Source organism: Topomyia yanbarensis, chromosome 1, assembly GCF_030247195.1.
Source record: "Topomyia yanbarensis strain Yona2022 chromosome 1, ASM3024719v1, whole genome shotgun sequence".
In the NCBI taxonomy this organism is placed as follows: Eukaryota; Metazoa; Arthropoda; class Insecta; order Diptera; family Culicidae; genus Topomyia; species Topomyia yanbarensis.
The window spans coordinates 151485757-151505443 of record NC_080670.1 but is presented as its reverse complement, the minus strand read 5'-3'; the positions used below and the strand labels follow the sequence as shown (position 1 = coordinate 151505443).

The 19687-nt window shown below is 38.5% G+C and overlaps 3 protein-coding genes across 14 annotated transcripts; 2 read left to right on the top strand and 1 right to left on the bottom strand.

Annotated features, from left to right (window-relative positions):
* Nucleotides 1-3643: 3643 nt before the first annotated feature.
* LOC131677428 (uncharacterized) lies at nucleotides 3644-5723 on the top strand. 3 transcript variants are annotated; one of them, XM_058957250.1, is made up of 4 exons: nucleotides 3651-3966; nucleotides 4026-5195; nucleotides 5251-5394; nucleotides 5463-5723. In XM_058957250.1, exons 1-4 carry the CDS (start codon nucleotides 3895-3897, stop codon nucleotides 5688-5690), a joined length of 1614 nt encoding a protein of 537 aa, XP_058813233.1. In that variant the 5' UTR covers nucleotides 3651-3894; the 3' UTR covers nucleotides 5691-5723. The 3 variants fall into 3 exon arrangements, with proteins under 3 accessions (XP_058813240.1, XP_058813248.1, XP_058813233.1); XM_058957257.1 differs by lacking the exon at nucleotides 5251-5394 and having other exon boundaries at nucleotides 3644-3966; nucleotides 4026-4145; XM_058957265.1 differs by lacking the exon at nucleotides 5251-5394 and having other exon boundaries at nucleotides 3646-3966; nucleotides 4026-4127.
* A 2-nt stretch (nucleotides 5724-5725) lies between these two features.
* LOC131677416 (protein misato) lies at nucleotides 5726-7717 on the bottom strand. Of its 2 annotated transcripts, none has more exons than XM_058957238.1 (3): nucleotides 7643-7717; nucleotides 6000-7497; nucleotides 5726-5940 (listed from the first exon to the last, which is right to left on the bottom strand). In XM_058957238.1, the coding sequence occupies exons 2-3, from the start codon at nucleotides 7462-7464 to the stop codon at nucleotides 5732-5734; spliced, it is 1674 nt and encodes a 557-aa protein (XP_058813221.1). In that variant the 5' UTR covers nucleotides 7465-7497; nucleotides 7643-7717; the 3' UTR covers nucleotides 5726-5731. The 2 variants fall into 2 exon arrangements, with proteins under 2 accessions (XP_058813221.1, XP_058813211.1); XM_058957228.1 differs by having other exon boundaries at nucleotides 7558-7696.
* Nucleotides 7718-16133: 8416 nt separating this feature from the next.
* LOC131677370 (sentrin-specific protease 1-like) lies at nucleotides 16134-19544 on the top strand. 9 transcript variants are annotated; one of them, XM_058957172.1, is made up of 7 exons: nucleotides 16134-16338; nucleotides 16457-16539; nucleotides 16673-16764; nucleotides 16955-17744; nucleotides 18202-18354; nucleotides 18475-18733; nucleotides 18801-19544. In XM_058957172.1, the coding sequence occupies exons 2-7, from the start codon at nucleotides 16478-16480 to the stop codon at nucleotides 19416-19418; spliced, it is 1974 nt and encodes a 657-aa protein (XP_058813155.1). In that variant the 5' UTR covers nucleotides 16134-16338; nucleotides 16457-16477; the 3' UTR covers nucleotides 19419-19544. The 9 variants fall into 9 exon arrangements, with proteins under 9 accessions (XP_058813155.1, XP_058813130.1, XP_058813163.1 ...); XM_058957147.1 differs by having other exon boundaries at nucleotides 16670-16764; XM_058957180.1 differs by having other exon boundaries at nucleotides 16134-16354.
* Nucleotides 19545-19687: the final 143 nt, after the last annotated feature.

The following is a 19687-nucleotide window of genomic DNA, read 5'->3' as shown; positions in this document are numbered from 1 at the left end:
GAAAATATTGCAACATTCCCTTTTCAAATCCGCACACACCCTTCCGCCGATCTCATCCACCGCTTCTATATTGAACGCACAGACCGAGCTAGAGTTGAAGCTGCCAATCCCGCTGCAAATTGGACACGGATATGGAGAAATATATCATCTCCAAAGCTGCTACCTAAACAGCGCAGTGCCCTGTATATGTGGGCAAATAAAAAGATCCCGCACCGGCAACTTTTACACACCATGAGACGAACGGACGGAGAAAACTGTACACACTGTGGTGAACAAATCGAAACTTTACAGCACAAATTCTTTGAATGTCGTAGAGTGGGGAATGCGTACACTCTGTTTCAACAACAACTATTGGCAGTGACTGGAGGACGGCGGCTGCTGGTAAATGAATTTTTGATGCCTTCACTAGAGCGATTCGAGATGACAACGAGAACAAAGGTTCTCAAACTATTATGTTGCTACATCTCATTCATTCAAAATAGTCAACATGATAGGGTAGATGTGGATATTTTAGCCTTTAATATCCAAGAGACATTAGTTGTAAATTAATATAAACTAATTTTAAACATTGATAAAATGACAAATAAACGTATTTTACAAAAAAAAAAAATAGAAAGGTATTACAATTGCTCTGAAAACCGACTTTTTAACGGAGGCCCGGAGGGCCGAGTGACATATACCATTCGATTCAGTTCGTCGAGTTCGGCAAATGTCTGTGTGTGTATGTATGTGTGTGTGTATGTGTGTGTATATGTGCGTCTGTGTGTGTGTACGCGAACACAATCTCACTCACTTTTCTCAGAGATGGATGAACCGATTTTTACAAACTTAGTCCCAAATGAAAGGTGCAACGTTCCCATAGGCTGCTATTGAATTTCTAATGGATCCGACTTCCGGTTCCGGAATTACAGGGTGATGAGTACGATCACGCAGAAAATGTCGATTTTAAGAAATTCTGCAATGAATGTATAATGGTGAAAATTTTTCCAAAATGTGACCACAACTGCTTCGATTTGTAGTACTAGGTCATTAACAGCCATTCAAAGTCTCTTTGGTCACATTGGCCACCATCATCGGTTCCGGAAGCCCCGGCGGAAGTATCTAAATTCAGAATAACAGTCACATCGGTTTCTCGGAGATGGCTAGACCGATTCGGCTAAACTTGGTCTCAAATGAAAGGTATTGCGTCCCCGTAAATGGCTATTTAATTTCATCCCGATCCGACCTCCGGTTCCGGAGTTACAGGCCTGGGCGTGCGATCACATAGCAAATTGTGATTCAAACCGATACTCCGATGAAAGCAAAAAATGTAAAAATTTCGCTAAAATGTGTCTCAAACAACTTAAATTTGCTGTTCTCGGTCACCGACGGCCAACAAAACTTTCGTTGACTACATTGACCACCATAGATGGTTCCGGAAGTGCCCGGGAAAAGCGGCCACCTTTCAAAATTTACGAACTCACATCAGTTTCTCTGAAATGGTTGGGCCGATTTTCACAAACTTAGTTCCAAATGATAGCTATAATATCCCCACAGATGTCTATAAAATTTCGTACGGATCGCTTATATGGGTCCGGAAATATAGACTAAATCGTCCGGTCACATATGAAATTCCCACACTCAAAAAAAAGTAAACGTTATGCCTATTGATTTTACACATAGATTTTTGCAATTAACGGAGGCATATAGACACTATTTGCTGGCACATAAACCTAATGTGTGTATTTACAGGAAACATTAATCTTACATTCACATTTCATAACTATTAGGCACATAAAACCCCATTCTATAACAATATGCACATATAACTTATGTGTGTGCATACATAGTTTATGCAGTTGACACATAGAAGGTATGTGTGCACGTGATAACAGTAGCATTTCTTCTTCATATGAATTTTAAGCGGTTTGAAGCAAATAGAATTAACGTTTGGATTTTTTTTCAGTGCATATAAGCCGGAACTCAAATTTTTTTTTCCAAAGGGAAAGAAATCGAATTCGTATTTTTGATGCCACACATCTTTAAAATGCATGAAACGTCGAGATTTTATGTTATCTCGAAAAATTTTTTTTTATAAAAATCGACTTTTTGGGACTGCCGATTTCGCACCTTTCTTCAGTTCAATATTACCGTGGCTGTTTTTTCTTTTTCAAAATTTTAGAACTCGAATAATGATTTATTTTCCTGTATATAGTTGTCATGTGATGTATAATAATAAAATGTAATATATGCATTTAAAAGTTTTTAATTAATATAAACAACGCACATATTCTCGTGATTCATGATTGAGAAAGGCACAATTGCACCGCTAGGTGGATTAAAATAGGTTTTTTAATAATCGCAAATGTAAACAAACTGAATTTTTTGCTATTCTGCCATTATGCGACTGGTCACAGTTAGTTATAATGCGTTTCAATGCGATTTATAATCAATGAAAATAAAATGGTAAAAATGCAGAAAAAACTTTGAGAATTTAACTTCGCTCATTGCCATCTTTTTCAAATGTAATACATATACACACCTAAAAAAATATTGGTCAAAGTGAGAGTGTTCTGCTCTTAGCAAAAAAACAACCAACGCCTATTATTAGGTTAAAAGTAAAACTTTTAAATTAATCAAGAATTATATTCAAAATAAAAATTTTCCTTTTGAGCTAATGAAAAATAGTAATTAAAATAAAAGTTTTATTTTCAAACTAAGAGTATGCGTTGGTTGTTTTTTGCTAAGAGTGAAAACTCTTATTTGTACCAACACCTTTTTTCTGTGTGTAAGAAACATAGAACCAGATTCTATTACAAAACACACACACACTAATGTGCATGATAGTTTATAAAGTTGACACATTCTTTCCATCAAAATAGATCCATAATGTATTTTGCGTGCCATGTATTATGCGCTGCATGTAAGACGTCAAAACCCCACAAAAAACCAACTAATAAACCCCTGCATGGGCAATGAACACTAAACACACGCATACAAATAATCCCGTTCATGCACATGTACTGAAAAATTTCAACCGCTCTTTCAATTGCGCGAATGCGTACACGTAGAAAAAAGATTTATAGGTTCAATAAAATTATGCATTAAATTCAATAAATTAAATTATTGGTCGGGAGACAATAAAATTATTTATTGAATTCAATAAAATTTATTTATTGTTTCAATAAAACAAAATTATCGTTCCGTTTTTCAATCATTATTTTATTGAAATTAAAAGAAAATTATTGATACTAAAAATGTATTTATTGAAAGCAAAAATTTGTTGTTGTTCTAATAGAAAAATATTTTCAAACCAATAAGTTTGTTTGTTAAAGTGATAAACGATAAATGATTGGATTCAATAACACATATTTTTGGTTTAAATATGCTATTTTTTTCTGCGTGTAGACCTTAGCGGGAGTAAGCTCCTAGTTGCTTTGGGTTCTCTACATCCTGGCAAGAACTAACCGGCGGGGAACTCTTTATAATTATTCACAGATAGGTACGAATCGAAACGAAATAGTTTGATCTAAATGGTTTGAGAGTGAGGAAGATGTAGGATTGGATCAGTGAAGAATTGAACTCTGGGATGATTCGGTTTTTGGTAAAGGTCGTTGTTCTGTTTCGGCTTGAAAACGTACTCAGAGCACATACACAGATAGGCATACGACTAGCACATAACAATGGTACACTAGTACTAAAAACTACAATCACAAACTTAACGATTTTTTGTGACAGATTCACAAAGCAAAATAATAGATATCACAATTTTGAAAATAGGATTTATATATTAGGACATCCCTAGTTTAGTTAAACAGATAGACGCGTGCGCGAACTGCATAACTGACAAATGCCCATACATACAACAACTAGTAATTCCAACTCTTGATCGATGCTACAGCAGTATACAGTAAAATGTATGTTGTAGGCGTAAAATCATCTAAAGAATATTTATATCTACTGTCTATAGATGATCTCCCGAATGAGGTAAGTATGGATGCCTTATGCAATAGTATACTTTTTACAAAAAAATCTTATTCTTATAGATCTTTGAGAAAATCATAACCCACCTTAACGTAGAAGACCGCAAAGTTGCTTCTCGTGTCAGTAACCGATGGGCCCAATTTGCCTTTTCTCGGATAACGCTGGTAGATGTTCTATTAGAAGTAAATTGTTCCAAACTTAGTCCCAGGGATTATTGGATTGTTCTCAAAAATAGTTCGCGTTGCTATAGGAATCTCGTACTGAAGTTTTCGGAGGACGACGAAAAATATTTACTTAAGATATTAGATAAATTCCAAAACAGTTTAGAGTACGTCAGTATCGAACAGGATGCCGACGCTCGTCTGTTGCACACCGAAATTTCCTCCGAATATTTTGTACAATTTATGAACAAATTGGTCAACGTGAAAAATCTTCTCATAAAAACCATGCTGGAGATAGAAGATAATGTCGCGGGGCATGTAGAGCTCCCGATATTGCCAAAACTGGAAGCAATATGTTTTTATACACATGGATTGGAAAAAGATTGGATTGATTGGTCTATCATCACACCAAAAATTAAAAGCATCGGGATACCAATAGCAGATGGTCAAGAAGGATTTCCTAGCATAGTAACCAATTTTATCAATCAAATTTCACATCTTTGTGTCGATGCGCGATTTGTTGAACGCGATCAACTGAATTTCTGTATGGCAAATTTTCCTCATTTAACAAAATTTCGACTTCTGTTTCCTATCAGTAATCCATCGGCAAATAAACATATCCGATATTTCATCGAAACTTGTTCCAATTTGACTGAAATATGTCTTTTCGATAATATTATTTGTTGCGATACGCTTCAAATCATAGCCAAATACTGTACCCAATTAAAAACCGTCAACTTGGATGCCAATGAAGTTCCCCCCACAACATTTACGATTTTATCGCAATTGACCCGCTTGAGCAAATTGATACTACATAAGATGACTGTTGATTCAGCTATGATTACTATGGCAGGATGTTTTCCTTCTTTATACCAACTAACTTTCCTATCAGTACGCGTCAATACTCCAGACGCTTTTTTCGAGAAACTGCACCAGAAAATGCCGCAATTGTCCAATTTTGAATTATTGGATCGTTTTCGTTTCGGTATCAATAATTTGAATCAAAATGGTGTTGTGCAGGCAGTTTGTAGAAATTTAACCAACCTCAGGCGACTAGCACTTGTTGATTGGGTATGTTAACTTATTTACAGTGAGAAAAGTTACTTAGACTTATTTGCTTCTGTAGGCAATACTCGATGTATCCATTTTTGATTTACTAACCTTACTGGGCAAACTTACGGAGTTAAGATTGAAATGCATTGGACTTAATACCAACAAACTGATCCCTGCTTGCCCGACTATCAAACGATTGATATTAGACGCTGATTCGGTACTTATTCTAGCAACAACGGGAGGAATGTGATATTAGAAATAAGTTACTCAAATCTTACTTTTCAGTTGAAGCCCACAGATGTGATACCCCCCGACAATCGCCATCCATTGGAGCATGTGATGTCAATAGGGTTTCCTAATTTAAAAACGTTGGAGCTACGCAAATCTTTTCTCGATAGAACAAGATTCTCCGAACAAGAGGTTGATACACTTCATGCATCGATGCCAAATTGTACATTCTATCGCAAAACTAGATTAAAGATGGCTGATAACGATTACACTGCGTTGATGTAGTATAAAATTACTCTACTAATTAAAAAACAACAATATTGTGTTTAAATTTCATAATTATCATCATACCTCTCTTTAAATTCTACTAACCGTTCCAAACTTTCCCTATAGTTTTCGTATTCTAAACCATGCTCGCTAAAACGTGGAATCTTTGCTAGCTTGATTCGACTTACCTCTCTGTGCAAACTATCGAGTGTGCCAGATAAATCACCTGAAGATTGCATCAGTGAATGCGTTGGTATCGAGGTAATATCTGAAATATATTGCAAAAGATTCTAGTAAATTGCAGAAATGTACAAACTAAGAACTTACTCTGTTTTACACCCAGATCAAATTCCTGTAGAAAACCATCGGGGCCGACACGTGAATCAAACCAATCAATAGGAAACGGTTGCATTACATCCATCGATGCATTGCACCCCATCACGTGGGTCATGCTGGCGTGAAACTGACATTGGTAGTAAAACTGCAGCATTTCACTGACTGAATCACACCTGTAAGCAGCCATACGCTGCTGTCGTTGAGCAGACTTTGAAGTTGGGGGTCGTTTTAATCGACTTCTGGGGATTCCTCTAGCCACGACAGATTGTACCACATACTTTGTACCAATCATCGCATTCGGAGTTAGTTGCGTGTAGAACAGTTTCTCACTTCTGTCCAGGAAGTCAATAAGATCTTCAGAACTATGCATTGGTAATGGTAAACTTAGTCCTGCCGCAGCCATTTTTCTTCCATAAGGAGAGAGATCACTACAAAAACCAGCGAGATAACTTTCACCGGATAGGTTTTTCATACGATATCGAAGAGAAGCAGTATCAAGGAAGGTGGCTAATAAGGCAGAAGTGTGGTAGAGGTTTGCTTCTTCATATGAAATATGGGGAAAACTGCGCGGTTTATCCACATCCCTCCAACAGCGTCCCATGGTTGAGAGTGGTACGAACAGCGAACAACATTCAATTAGTTCAGAGAAAGCCAATGCTATATTTATAACTCTTATGGAAGCACTCATCGTAGCATCAGCATTTTTATAATTCAAAGTTGCTGGTGGAATCACGGGAAAAACCAAACTTGATTTACCGTATTCATCTTGTAAATATTCAAGAGTTTTGATTGCTACTCCACCGAAACCATCAACGCAGTCGAACAATACTTGAAAGCCCTGACATTCGTCGCATTCCTCCACATACTGACGTATTTTATCAGTAAATTCGTCCTGAACATCATATTTTCTCCAAAGTTCCATTCCGTTGGTGATGGTATCGAATCGATTTTCCTCCTTGGAATGGGCATATTCATTTACGATATTAATGCTTCTAGGATGGTATCCAGAATAACTGAAATCAATCCAATCTTTAACTGAATTTTTGAAATCGTAGTCTTTGTCCTGTTTCCTGCCAGATTGTCCTGGTTGACTTAAATCTTGTTGATATTCATTCATTTCCGCACGTTTTTCTGTAATCACTTCTACTTTACTGCGGTCCCATATAATCTCATTCAAGATATCTTCAGTTCGATTACCACTACCATTATTCTCGTACAACTCTCCTTCTTCTGGCATGAATTTCAATGTTCCTTTAAGATCCAGTAGCAGCATTCGTGGCGTGAACGTCGTCTGACCGTTGTTCGTTTGGCCTTCGCGATACATAACATCATGGTCGATTTCAGTTGGTTCTGCACTTGAGTCATAGGTGAATGATGCCTCCTGAATGTTCCACCAATGGGTACCAACATAGTTAGAATAATTTCCTAACTGAAGGGTGACGATTTCGCGAGGCATTCTTCAGACGAAATTAAAAACTACGTGGTGGGACTAGAAAAAAGAGGCACTATGAGCATGAAGAGATTTTATCGAGTACGCATCAGTTCACACCTAGTCTCTGAACTTTTGTTAGAACCACAAAACTGCGAAGAATATATGTATATAGGACAATTAAGTAAAAATTAATATAACTCACAGGAATGTTTTACATGTGATTCATTGACCTTGAAAAAGTTTTAACGAAATGGTTCCTGTTTATATTTAATAAATTCTCGCGCACTTTTTGAAATGGACCTATGTGCAAAAGAGAGCCTCTCTTTGTTTACTTTCTCTTTCGATTATCACGGCTTTACCATTAATCTTTCCAATAATATTCCAGTACACTCTGGAAGAGCATGATTTCGACTAGCATAATATGCAAAGAGTTAAGCAGCAAACGCAAATGCGACCGTGTTATTAGCGGAAGAGAAAGTAAACAAAGAGAGGCTCTCATTTGCACATAGGTCCTTTTCAATAAGTTTGCTTGAATTATATTTATGTCGTTTTCGATTGAGAACTTAGACACTAACCCAGGTTAGTTGCTTCAAACAAACGTTTTTAATGGAACTGAGTTGGGTTCTCGCAAAACAGCGGTGGTGTGAGCGAAACCGAAATATATTTCAGGTTGGAACCCAACTCGGTTTTCAGTTCAGTGGCGCATAACCTAGGTTCGAAACTAGCTTCAAACAAACGGTTTGACAGCAGTTAGGTCCAAAACTGAGTTAGTTTCTGCCTCAAGCGAAAACGACATTAATAAAACCCAAAAAAACAGAACAATCCAAATAGTGATTGTTGTTACTTGTTGTTGCGTTTTGACGTTTTTGACTCGAGGCCAGAGATGCCAGATTTGAAGACATTTCTCGACAAACTACCCTGTCAAAAAATGCGGACGAACATGTTCAGGCGATTTAAAAAGTTTGACGTTTGACTCAACTCGCCTGTGCTAATTGCCCGTCGGAACAAATGCAATTTGCGAATGCGATTTAAAGGCAATTTCAATACTTAGACAAATTTTCTGGCGGCTGAAATGGACTTGGTTGTTTTTCAAGCAAGGCGGTTCATGTTTGGCTTAAGCTTAAAATTGTTTTTGGAACAATTGGTGTGTTCTCACTTGTACCAAAGACAAATAATAAAGACGTAAAACGAACAAAGAACGTCTTGAAAATATGTGGCTCACATTTGAGTGTTCCCGGTCCCTTCAGATTTGACCTCACTCACCGCTTGATGGCGCCCCAGTATGACGTGTCTGGTGAGTGGGCTCAAAAACAATCAACGCAGGCCTAGATGCGGGTAAATATATATAAACAAAGTGTCTAGGGTGAAAGATGGAGGAGATGTAGCAGAAAACTACAATTGGTGCTCTTGCATCGTTTTATAGAGAATTTGGATATGTAAGTGTACATATTTTTATTATTTAATCTTTGAGTGTAATCTTACTAACCTAATATGCCTTTTAATTGAAGTAAATGTATGGTGGTAGCAGCAGACGAAAATTCATGAATGCAACATTCCACTGAATGGCGATCTGAGACTGGTTGTAAATATTGGAAATTCAACCACTAAGATACTAAACAATCACTTAATACATAAGAGTCGATTCATATGTGATCATGTTTATAAATAATGCCATTGATCAAACCGTCCCAGCACCTGGAGCTATCGGTCAAAAATATCTGCACCAAACCGGAAAGCTCTGACAACATCTGATCTGCTGTTAAAACAATATTCAGTATGCATTCCAGCTCTCCGTCGCATCTGTCGCTGCAATTCAAACGAAGATTCTTACTTATTCGCTTGACGTTGGATTCAGACCAACTTGCCCCTCTTGACTGAGTATGATGAGGGGTCGTTGATGAGGGCCTAAGCCATCCCAGTCAAAAAGGGCAAGTTGCTGGCTAACGGGGGGCTATTTATCAACTCGGATGCGTTCATTGCCCTTCAATTTGCCAGCAAATTGCTGGCAATTAGGGGGCTATTTCAAATGCAACATTTGGGCGATTTGTCACCGTCATTTTTTTGCCGCCCAACCCGCCCTTAAATCGCCCACGGAACGCGCCATTTAATCGCCCTTAATTGCCTAATATGAAAATTAAAAATAATACTTATTTTCGGATTCATTATCTACTCACATATACTTACCAGTATACAGCGCAAATTCGTTAGTTGGGTCACGACTGCGCCCCAATTAGCGAATCGTATCCGTTAATTGGGGCAACTGACAGCTGACAAAAATTACCCAAGGGAAACGCTGATTTTTTGTTTTCTTTCATAAAAAAACAAGCAGAAATATTTTACAATTCACAAAAGTTGGCTGTTTCCTTCTAGTTTAAAGTTGTTTTTTTGTGACAAAGTATGTCATTAGTGTTCTTTTTGCCATCAATTATTTTTTGATAAATTCCTTCACATAAAACAGGAAATGGATACACCGTCGGGAAAAAGCCGATAAAGCACAAACATACTACGTTGCCACTAGCGTAAAAAAGATTGGATAATTTGATTGAATACATCAGAGATGACCTTCAAAAGTTACTAAACTAACGTCTCTGCGACACAAACTAATTGATGCTGAATGGAAGAAGCGAAATATTTAACACATTTATTTCACTAAAATCATTCCGAAATATGAATTAAAAAAATAAAATTCCATTGAATTTAAAAGTATGATTTTTTCTGGATCGCCACAGAAATCAACCAATGAACCCCTTGAAATCAATGACATTCAAACGTCGATCAGTTTTTGACTTTCAGTTTTGACATAAGAGTGTCTTTTAGTTGGGGCATGCCCCAACTAGCGAACACCCAACTAACGAACAGCCCAACTAGCGAACACCCAACTAACGAATTTGCGCTGTAGTAGGTAATCACCAACAACTTATAGGAAAAATCAAAGGTGAAATTGGTATCCCAGTCAAAAAGGGCAAGTTGCTGGCTAACGGGGGGCTATTTGCCAACTCGGATGCGCTAATTGCCCCGCCCTTAAATCGCCCCTAAATTGCCCAGGGAACGCACCATTTAATCGCCCTTAATCGTCTAATATGAAAATTACACATAATACTTATTTTCGGATTCATTATTTACTCACATAAACTTATCACTACACTAGGTAATCACCACCAAACTATAGAAAGAATCAATGGTGAAATTGTCGTTGCACACCAAAACATACTACAATCTGACTTTTATTAAGAGTTTAGGTTAGAGATCTTGTTCCACTATATTTACACACGATTCCACAATTTCCCACTTTCGTTGGCTAAACGAAGTGCACTAGACAAACGAAATACAAGCGAGAACACGCCAATTGTTTAAAATAAACTATTTTAAGCTTAAGCCAAACATGAACCGCCATGTTTGAAAAACGCAAAAACAACCAAGTCCTTTTCAGCCGCCAGAAAAAAGTGTTGAAATCGCCTTTAAATCGCATTCGCAAATTGCATTTGTTCCTACACTGAAAAAAATCCAAACGTTAATTCTATTTGCTTCAAACCGCTTAAAATTCATATGAAGAAGAAATGCTACTGTTATCACGTGCACACATACCTTCTATGTGTCAACTGCATAAACTATGTATGCACACACATAAGTTATATGTGCATATTGTTATAGAATGGGGTTTTATGTGCCTAATAGTTATGAAATGTGAATGTAAGATTAATGTTTCCTGTAAATACACACATTAGGTTTATGTGCCAGCAAATAGTGTCTATATGCCTCCGTTAATTGCAAAAATCTATGTGTAAAATCAATAGGCATAACGTTTACTTTTTTTTTGAGTGTAGGGGCAATTAGCACAGGCGAGTTGAGTTAAACGTCAAACTGTTTAAATCGCCTGACCATGTTGTTCTTGTTCTACCACAGAGAACAGACATCCATGATAGAACAAAAATATTTAAAAAACGTGTGTAAACATTTGAATTGATATGCGAAAAACACTAGCGCCGCCACACCAACCTATCCCAACTATCCGTCAAATCGATTCCGGAACCGGTTCGAAATCCTGGATGAAATCAGCATGGAATCCAGCTCAAAGAAAACAACCGATTCCGACTCTATCGGTTGACGCATTTGAGCTGGAATTCATGCTGGAAGTCGGAATCGGTTCCGGACTAGTTTGACTGGGTAGAGGAATAACCGCTGTCAATTCTGTCGAACTCAGCCACAAAAAACATGACGACAGTAGCGCACCTGGTTTTGATATCCAAACTACCTTCGAAACCGTTAGAGATTTTACACAAGTTGAATGCTGAAGATGGACGTCTGTTCTCTGTGGTTCTACTATACTTACACACGATTCCACAATTTTCCACATTCGTTGGCTAAATGAAGTGCACTACCCAGGTAACCAACAAGCATTAGTGTATGCAGTAAAGTAGCGTAAAATTTGCATTCCGGATGCTTCTTGCAGTATGCTGGCATTCGTTATGCATAACTGTTGTTAATCAGCATTTGAAAAACTGTTTAAAAACTTCTTGCCAGTAAGCAGCATTCTGAGTGCACAACAGTAGTAAAAAAGCATTTTCATAGCACAGCAGTAATGTAGCCGTATATTTTGCCAAAAGCGACTTTTAAATAGCATTTAAAACGACTTAAGTGCTTATCAAGTAGCCGTTAAGACGCATTCAGCATGCTTATTGGTTACTTGGGTAGACAAACAAAATACAAGTGAGAACACACCAATTGTTCACAAAACAATTTTAAGCTTAAGCCAATCATGAACCGTCTTGTTCGAAAAACGCAAAAAACAAGCCCATTTCAGCCGCCAGAAAATTTGTTTTAGTATTAAAATTGCCTTTAAATCGCATTCGCAAATTGCAAATGTTCCTAGGGGCAATTAGCACAGGCGAGTAGAGTCAAACGTCAAACTTTTTAAATCGCCTGACCATGTTCGTCCGCTTTTTTTTGACAGGGCAACTGTCAAAATTCATTTCGAGGCAATTCCGGACAAACCGTCCCAGTAAAGTTCAGCCGGAAATGAATCGGATTTCTGGCTGGTAGTATTCCGACACAACCGATTCTAAATAGAATCGGTTGTCTCACTGTTCCCGGCCGGAACAATTCAACATAAATTCCGGTTCATGTGGAGAGCGTTTAAATCCCGTGAAGACTCCCGCTGTTGGGTTCACACTTCATAAAAACTGTCATTTTTGTGTAGACTCATTTTCCACCACGGGATTCGAAATTCCAAGCTCCATTTAAAATACGCAGGGACCCAAATCCCGTGACACGTTTTCCGAACTGTAAACTAGCCTTTAGGCCGAGGGCGTGACACTCTTTTATAAAAATATTTCACCTCGTTTTATATTTTTTATATCCCCTTATAATTATTTATAATAGTCTATAAAAGTTATAACTATATTCGAAGGGTTGAAAGCTCGAAAAAAATTCGAACAACCGTTACCATAGAGTAGTCTTAGTTACGCGAGTGGTTAAAAACAATGAAAAAATGGTGTCGCATTGACGAAAAAAGGTTAGTATCCAAATATTTATATTTTTTTCTTTTTTTGCTGACAATCCATTTATCCCACGGGTTGGAGGTTGTCAAAAATAGCAAATTCAGCTAATCAATCGGATGGTAAATTTTCTTGCCACGCAACAGGCACAGCTAAACGAAAACAAACCAGCTCTGCAGCCGTACGTCCTCACCACTTCACAGTCTGGGAAGAAAATCAACATCCAAAGAATTATTACAAATGCAAATCCAGCCGTTACACCTACGCAATCATCCCGTGTTAAACATCAGCAACAGCTGCTGCAAGCTCATAAACCAAGCAGCGGTACTAAAATTGCTCAAATCAAGACCACAGATTCCCCCAACAACAACCAGATGCCACGAAACATTTCTTTACTAATATCGATCCAACATTCTGGATCGGATAACCTATCTCAACATTCAATTGATTCAACAGCGGCGGCATCAACAACAAAAGCAACTTCTAATCCAGCAGCTACCAAAACCGTCAAAAAAGAACCATAACAATTGCAGTTAAGAACCCAGAAATTAACAACATACTCGTCGATTTCGTTACTCAGATCCTGCAGGAAAAGTAATTCCAGCATCACAAACAACAACACAACGTTCAAACCAGATACCAGAACGCCTTATTGTGTATGGATTGACGGCAATTCAATGCACTACGGCGTTGTACTGAGGCACCGGGGTGAGATCAAGGGGCGTGACACTTTTAATAAATTATAAATTATTATAAAATTATAATGTTTTTGTAGAATTATAGATTAATTATAATTTTATAGACTTATGCATTCAAGAACTTTCGAACTTATATTCGAACTTATTCTCAGTGTGCGGTGATTTTATAAGATTTTTCATTGTTGACATTGTTAAATCAAAAACAAAGATCGCATTCCGGCTCGAAATAAAACATCAGGAACCGCTTCGATTGCCAACGACGTAGAACGTAAACAACTTATGGAACAGCAGGTATGAGTAAAACAGCAATTACATTAATCTTCACACCAATCTTACTTTTCCACTCTTTCAGAATATTGAGCAAACAGCTCGAAGATCACGTAGGAGAAAGTTAATCATGGTTAATCTACGGAATTCTATCCGGAATATGAGCACCTCGCTTCGTTCAAATTCGATCGGAAAATATTCCTGTGGAACTTTCATGACAAGTGCGAAAATGTAGCTTTGAAGGCAATGCACTCGCATGCGATTATTGAGGTCTTCTAGTAGCAATATTGACAGCTGTAGTACATACAGGTTTGTTGCCATGTGGGATGTTTCAACCTGTACCAGGATGCGGGAGTACTACTTGTGCCAACGGGATGCGAGAGTAATGCATACCCCGACCGGAGGATACGTGAAGTTTTTCAACGGACGTTATCGTAGGTTGTAAAGTAATCGTTGCGTTTTGGCTCACCTGATGACTCCAACAAACACTCCGATTCTGTGGGTAGGTCTGTGTGGATATGGATCATATAATTGAGATCATTAAAATAAAATAATGTTTGCAATAATCGGAGTTTTATTTATTCATTGGTAAATCGTTACACTTGTTACACAGCATATTGTAGTACTCCAGATAGTAGTGTAAAAATTTATTATTTTAAAACGTCCGGAACATTATGAGCGATCATGTTTTCCTCAAGGCCTTGGTCCATGTATTTGAAGGTTTACCTCAATTCGTATAAACCGCCTTTTGCAGCTGTAACGTAATTTTCGTGATAACAGTGATGCTGTGGTGACGTTGTCGACTGACAATCTCTTCGACAATGCTTGTTGAATGGCAAACGGTTAATTTGGTTGACGAGGATAAATTTCTAGAATCCCATCTGAAAAAAATACCAATTTGATGCATCGTTTGTTTCAATGCGCTCGTAGTCACATCAGCGTCTATGTTGAGATTTCTTAAGCTCTTCTTCATCAGAAAAAGTATCACATTTCATTAGTGGAACTTCCGCTACTGGTATCGATCCTCGATCCGGGTAGTGTAATTCTGCGCTCTGGGAACACCCGTCGGTATTGGATCTAAAAATAAACATTCATTACTTACGGTACTGAAAGCATGGGCGAGTATAACGGGAAACAATCGATTTTTGTGCGGAGCTCTTTGTTACCGGAACTGCTGCCACCGGCAGAAGTGTTACAATTATTGTTTCCGTATTCTGCTTCTTCCGGTGAAAACAGTTCTCTTTCTCGTGCACTTTGTTGACAAACTTTGAGTGACGAAGTATCACTATATCGCCGCTAGTGGTGGTCCCCACTTTTTGCAGGTCATTGAGATCCGTCAGAATGTCAATTTGAAAACGATTTTCCACAAAAACATGCGCATATCCTGCTGCGGCCAGAAGACCACAATTGTCCTGGGTTAATGCGTTTGGTCTGCGACCATTTGAATTTTTACCGTGTGCTTCAAAATCAAGGCTGTTTTTATGTTACTAATATCTCACCCGCCGTTCGCAATGCTGTGATGTAAATTTGTTTCAAAATGACGAGTCGAATAATTTGGATCTGTCAAATAACATTCGCACTCACGTAACTCCAATGTAAACAAACCATCGAGAATTGTCAAACGGAGTTCATCTGGCTGAATTTTGTAGGGTTATGTCGGTTGGTGTCAAACCTAAGAGTGAAAAACTCTTCTTTTTACCTAAAGATCAATATGCTAGCTGGTTCTAGTTCGTATTTCGGTTTTAAGGTCAGTTCACAATTCGGGAAATGAGTCACGAGATTTCGCCCGAGATTGTGTCTGAAACACGGTGTTCCCAATGCGATGATTTAGCCACCTGTTCTAAATGATGTTTATTTGATTTTGTTATTGTTTGTCACATATGTGACGCATATTGTGTTTTCTGCAGTCAGTCGACACATATACCAAATACATATTTGTATTTGCTACCACGCTGTTTGTTTGTGAGCACAATTCGATTTGTGCTAAGCGACTCAACCCTTGGGGTGCCCCCTTGGTTGGTTTCAAATGAAGGACGTTCGTTGGACAACGTCTAAATAACTGGTTCAACAGACGTCCATCGTTAGACCCGTATTGAACGATTTTGAAACAACTTCTCTGGGTAAAGGGAAATTCTAAAGGATATTTTATGAACTTTTTTTCAGTGTGGCAATGAATAATTTATTAATTTGGCAGCTCTGGCCGCTTTGAAATTTCCCTCGTCTTTTCATCAGTCAGACGAAAAAGGAACATTTTCGCGTCGTCTGCTGCACGTCTAACAGCGTTTGTTTCGCAAATTTACAACTTTCACAAAAAGTGCTTGTTCCGAGAGACTACATTCTGTTGGTTTTACACGGTATAATGGGTTATAGTTATAAATTTCGCAAACGAAATTGAAAAGTGTAGAGTATTTTTATTAGCGACGTGCTTCCAAAATTTGGTAAGCTGTAGAAAAAGTGCGTGTCCCGTTTTTGCCTGTATGTGTTATAAGAATCTGTCACTCGTGTACGCTTTGCATTGCGGATTCTTAGATTTTTTCCCTTTCTAAAACTCGGCAGTATCATCGAAGGATCTTCGGAATGTCGATGTCATCGTTGGTTTGTCGTATCAAGCAATATTTGCAAGGTCGTAAGCGAAAAAGGTAAGCCGTTGTCATTTTTGGACCACAAGCTTTACTAATACCATGAAAAACTCACCCGGTTTTTGACCGGCGAACATCCCCAACAATATTCATCAACAGCAAATTTCCCTTTCCTCATTGCGTTTTTCAGCAGCAACGAATCGGCGGAAGCATCAACCCATTTCGCTAAGTATCGTCGAGTAGCGGATGACTTCCCTATACTTATTTCGACGCCTCTGAGTAATGGTATGTGCCGGAACGGCATTTTTGTAATATACGGTTCCTTTAATGCGTTCCAATCGACGATATGCAAACATGCAATTTTTATACCGCTAGTTTAGACAATAGTCTGACATACCGTTATTTATACTTGTTTATGAATTGATTTTTTTGCATAGGATCTTTGGTCAATAACATTTGTTTTGTGTCTTCGTAGATTTGCATTCCAAATCGGAGTCTCTCACGGATAGATTGAGGCACACGCAGTATAGTCACAAATCAATGGCGGGAACGGAAAACACCGTTCAACAGAGTGCGTATTTCGGCGGAAGCGCAGGGAAAACACGTCTAGAGTTTGCCGATATTGAATTCTCTGATGATGAAGATGACTTGGATTGGATCAATCGCCAGCAGAAGAGTCAGCCAGGTAGCAAAGCCCAAGGTGTAGCAAGTACAGTGGCAAACATGCGTCGTCCACCCCCACTGGCCAAACTGAAACCGTTGGCTGCACCAATACCTTCGCTTTTCCCGATCAGAACTCAGATGGTCAACGGAAATTCCAGTGACCACCAACGCCAGGAAGTTTTCAAGAGACCGTTTAAATTTACAGCCCAACCATCGCAAACACAGCCGACAAAGCGTAATTCGATTATCGCACAGACCTACAATTTGGACGAGATGAATAACTATCGTGCACTGCTGAAGCGTTTGCTGCCGAATCTGTATTCTCCAGAGGAACCGAACAAAAATGCTACCACTAGTACACGGAAAAACTCTCTTCTTTTAGCAGATGACTTCAATCTATCTTCGTCCACAGCGCTGAATGCCAGTCAGGGAGATGGACACTACCAGCATCAGAAACTGGTGCCATCTTCTAGTACGATACGTTCGATTCCGGTTATTGATCTATCAATGGAAGAAAGTGACACGGAAGGAAGGAAAAAACGCACAAGTCTTTTCACTACTATGGATCTGTCCCAGTATAACGTGGCGAATGATGAAACAGCGTAAGTTTTCTTTCATTTTAAGGTCAAAATCGTGTGACTGCATGCAAACTAGTGTCGTTTTTCATTGAAAAACACTGGGGCGGTGGATTGCACTGGTTTTGTACTTTCTAGCAGAAGTGGGAATGAAACACGTCTAGTGGCCTGCTCTTCTGCTAGAAAATGCAACACCAGTGCAATCCACCGCCCCGGGGTTTTTCAATGAAAAACCCCTAGGATCAATGAAGTTAATGTAACCACGTTTTTAAACATTCTATTCCAATCGCAGTAATCACTGTAAAGCAATGATTAATTTTAATCGAATTTTGAGAATTTTTTTATTCTTGGCTCTGTGTTTCGGTTATTTTATTGACAAATTCTTCGCAAATATAAAAAATGTCACAGCACACATGTTGGGAAAAATGTGATACATTTGGCTTTCTGTTAATTCGTTCATTTTATACCGAATTTATTGTTTCAGTGTCCCAGCACCTACAGTCGATCCAGTCAATACATTACGCGAGAAGCTTCAAACGAACAGTAAGTTTCGCGAAGACATTGTTGAAAATGTTCAGCGAAAGTATAATAGCAACTCCACCCAAAGGAAAAGTTTAATCGCACAGGAACGCGAGAAGTGAGTATCTATTGTAAAATTAAAATGCTGCTACTATGAGCTCTTTTTTCCTTTTTGCCTCCTCGGTTGCTGTTCAAAATGCCATCATGTAAACTCACTTAATGAACTCTTGTTCAGCAGCATTCTTAAGCCAATCGATGATATTCGACAACATTATCACAGTAAACACTTTCCCCCTGATTTTAGTTTAAAGGAGTTGAAGAAAAACACTCAGCAGTATGAAGGTACGTTTGAGCGTAAACTGGGCGACTTTATGCTCAAATTTGATACGATTGTACTGGATGAGGAAGAACCGGAAGAGGAAGATAGCTATCCTGAGTTGACTGATGAACATCAGAGCGCAATTAAGCGATCACTGTATGGTGGTCCCAGTTCCGAGGTAGGAATAATAAGATTAGATTGAAACGGTTCTCATGTTTTATGTTATTATCATGGTATGTTTACAGGTAATCATCAGTAAATTTAACATTAGCATTACCCGCAACGATTTGGCTACACTGATTGGCGACAACTGGCTCAACGACGAGGTCATCAACTTCTATATGAACCTGTTGATCGAACGAAGCGAACTGCGCGCTAATGAAGACTTCCCGCGTGTGTACGCCATGAACACATTTTTCATACCGAAACTACTCGCATCCGGTCATGCCGGCCTGAAACGATGGACTAGAAAGGTTGATATTTTCACGTACGACATAATTCCGGTGCCGGTACATGTAGGACGCGTACATTGGTGTATGGCAATAATTGATCTGAAGAATCAATCCATACGCTATTACGATTCAATGGGCACACCGAACAAGCCAGTATTGGATGCGTTAGAGCAGTACCTTAAAGACGAATCACTGGATAAGCGAAAGAAACCGTTCAATACCAGCGACTTCACGAAAGAGCACATTCGCGATTGTCCCCGGCAAATGAACGGAAGCGATTGTGGTGTGTTTAGCTGTATGTTCGCAGAACACGAATCTAGAAACCGTGAAATCGGTTTCAGCCAGCAACATATGCCGTATTTCCGACAGAAAATGATTTATGAAATTGCACAGGGACGTTTGCTTACATAGAATTAACGGATCAACTGTGGATTTGAGGAATGGCTTTTCATATGCGGTGCTGCAACATATATTTCTTACTCCTATGTTCTGTTAACGAAATAAAACGAAAGCAACCCGCAAAGTAATTCAACTTAACGGATTAGTTTCTAAGCTTAATTTATGTGAATATACTGACGCAATTATGTAAATCGTTATGCCCTTGCACAGTTATAGTTATACAATTCGAAATATTTGATTTGGCGGTCACTATTATGTCTTACCCCCATCTGTTTGTACTG

Coding starts and splice junctions, on each gene's coding strand:
- LOC131677428 (XM_058957250.1), top strand. CDS start 3,895: ATGTATGTTGTAGGCGTAAAATCATCTAAAGAATATTTATATCTACTG. Junction 3,967..4,025: donor TAGATGATCTCCCGAATGAG/GTAAGTATGGAT, acceptor TTATTCTTATAG/ATCTTTGAGAAAATCATAAC. Junction 5,395..5,462: donor TGATATTAGACGCTGATTCG/GTACTTATTCTA, acceptor CTTACTTTTCAG/TTGAAGCCCACAGATGTGAT.
- LOC131677416 (XM_058957238.1), bottom strand. CDS start 7,464: ATGCCTCGCGAAATCGTCACCCTTCAGTTAGGAAATTATTCTAACTAT. Junction 5,941..5,999: donor TGATCTGGGTGTAAAACAGA/GTAAGTTCTTAG, acceptor AATATATTTCAG/ATATTACCTCGATACCAACG.
- LOC131677370 (XM_058957147.1), top strand. CDS start 16,478: ATGTCGATGTCATCGTTGGTTTGTCGTATCAAGCAATATTTGCAAGGT. Junction 16,540..16,669: donor CAAGGTCGTAAGCGAAAAAG/GTAAGCCGTTGT, acceptor TGCGTTTTTCAG/CAGCAACGAATCGGCGGAAG. Junction 17,745..18,201: donor GTGGCGAATGATGAAACAGC/GTAAGTTTTCTT, acceptor TTATTGTTTCAG/TGTCCCAGCACCTACAGTCG.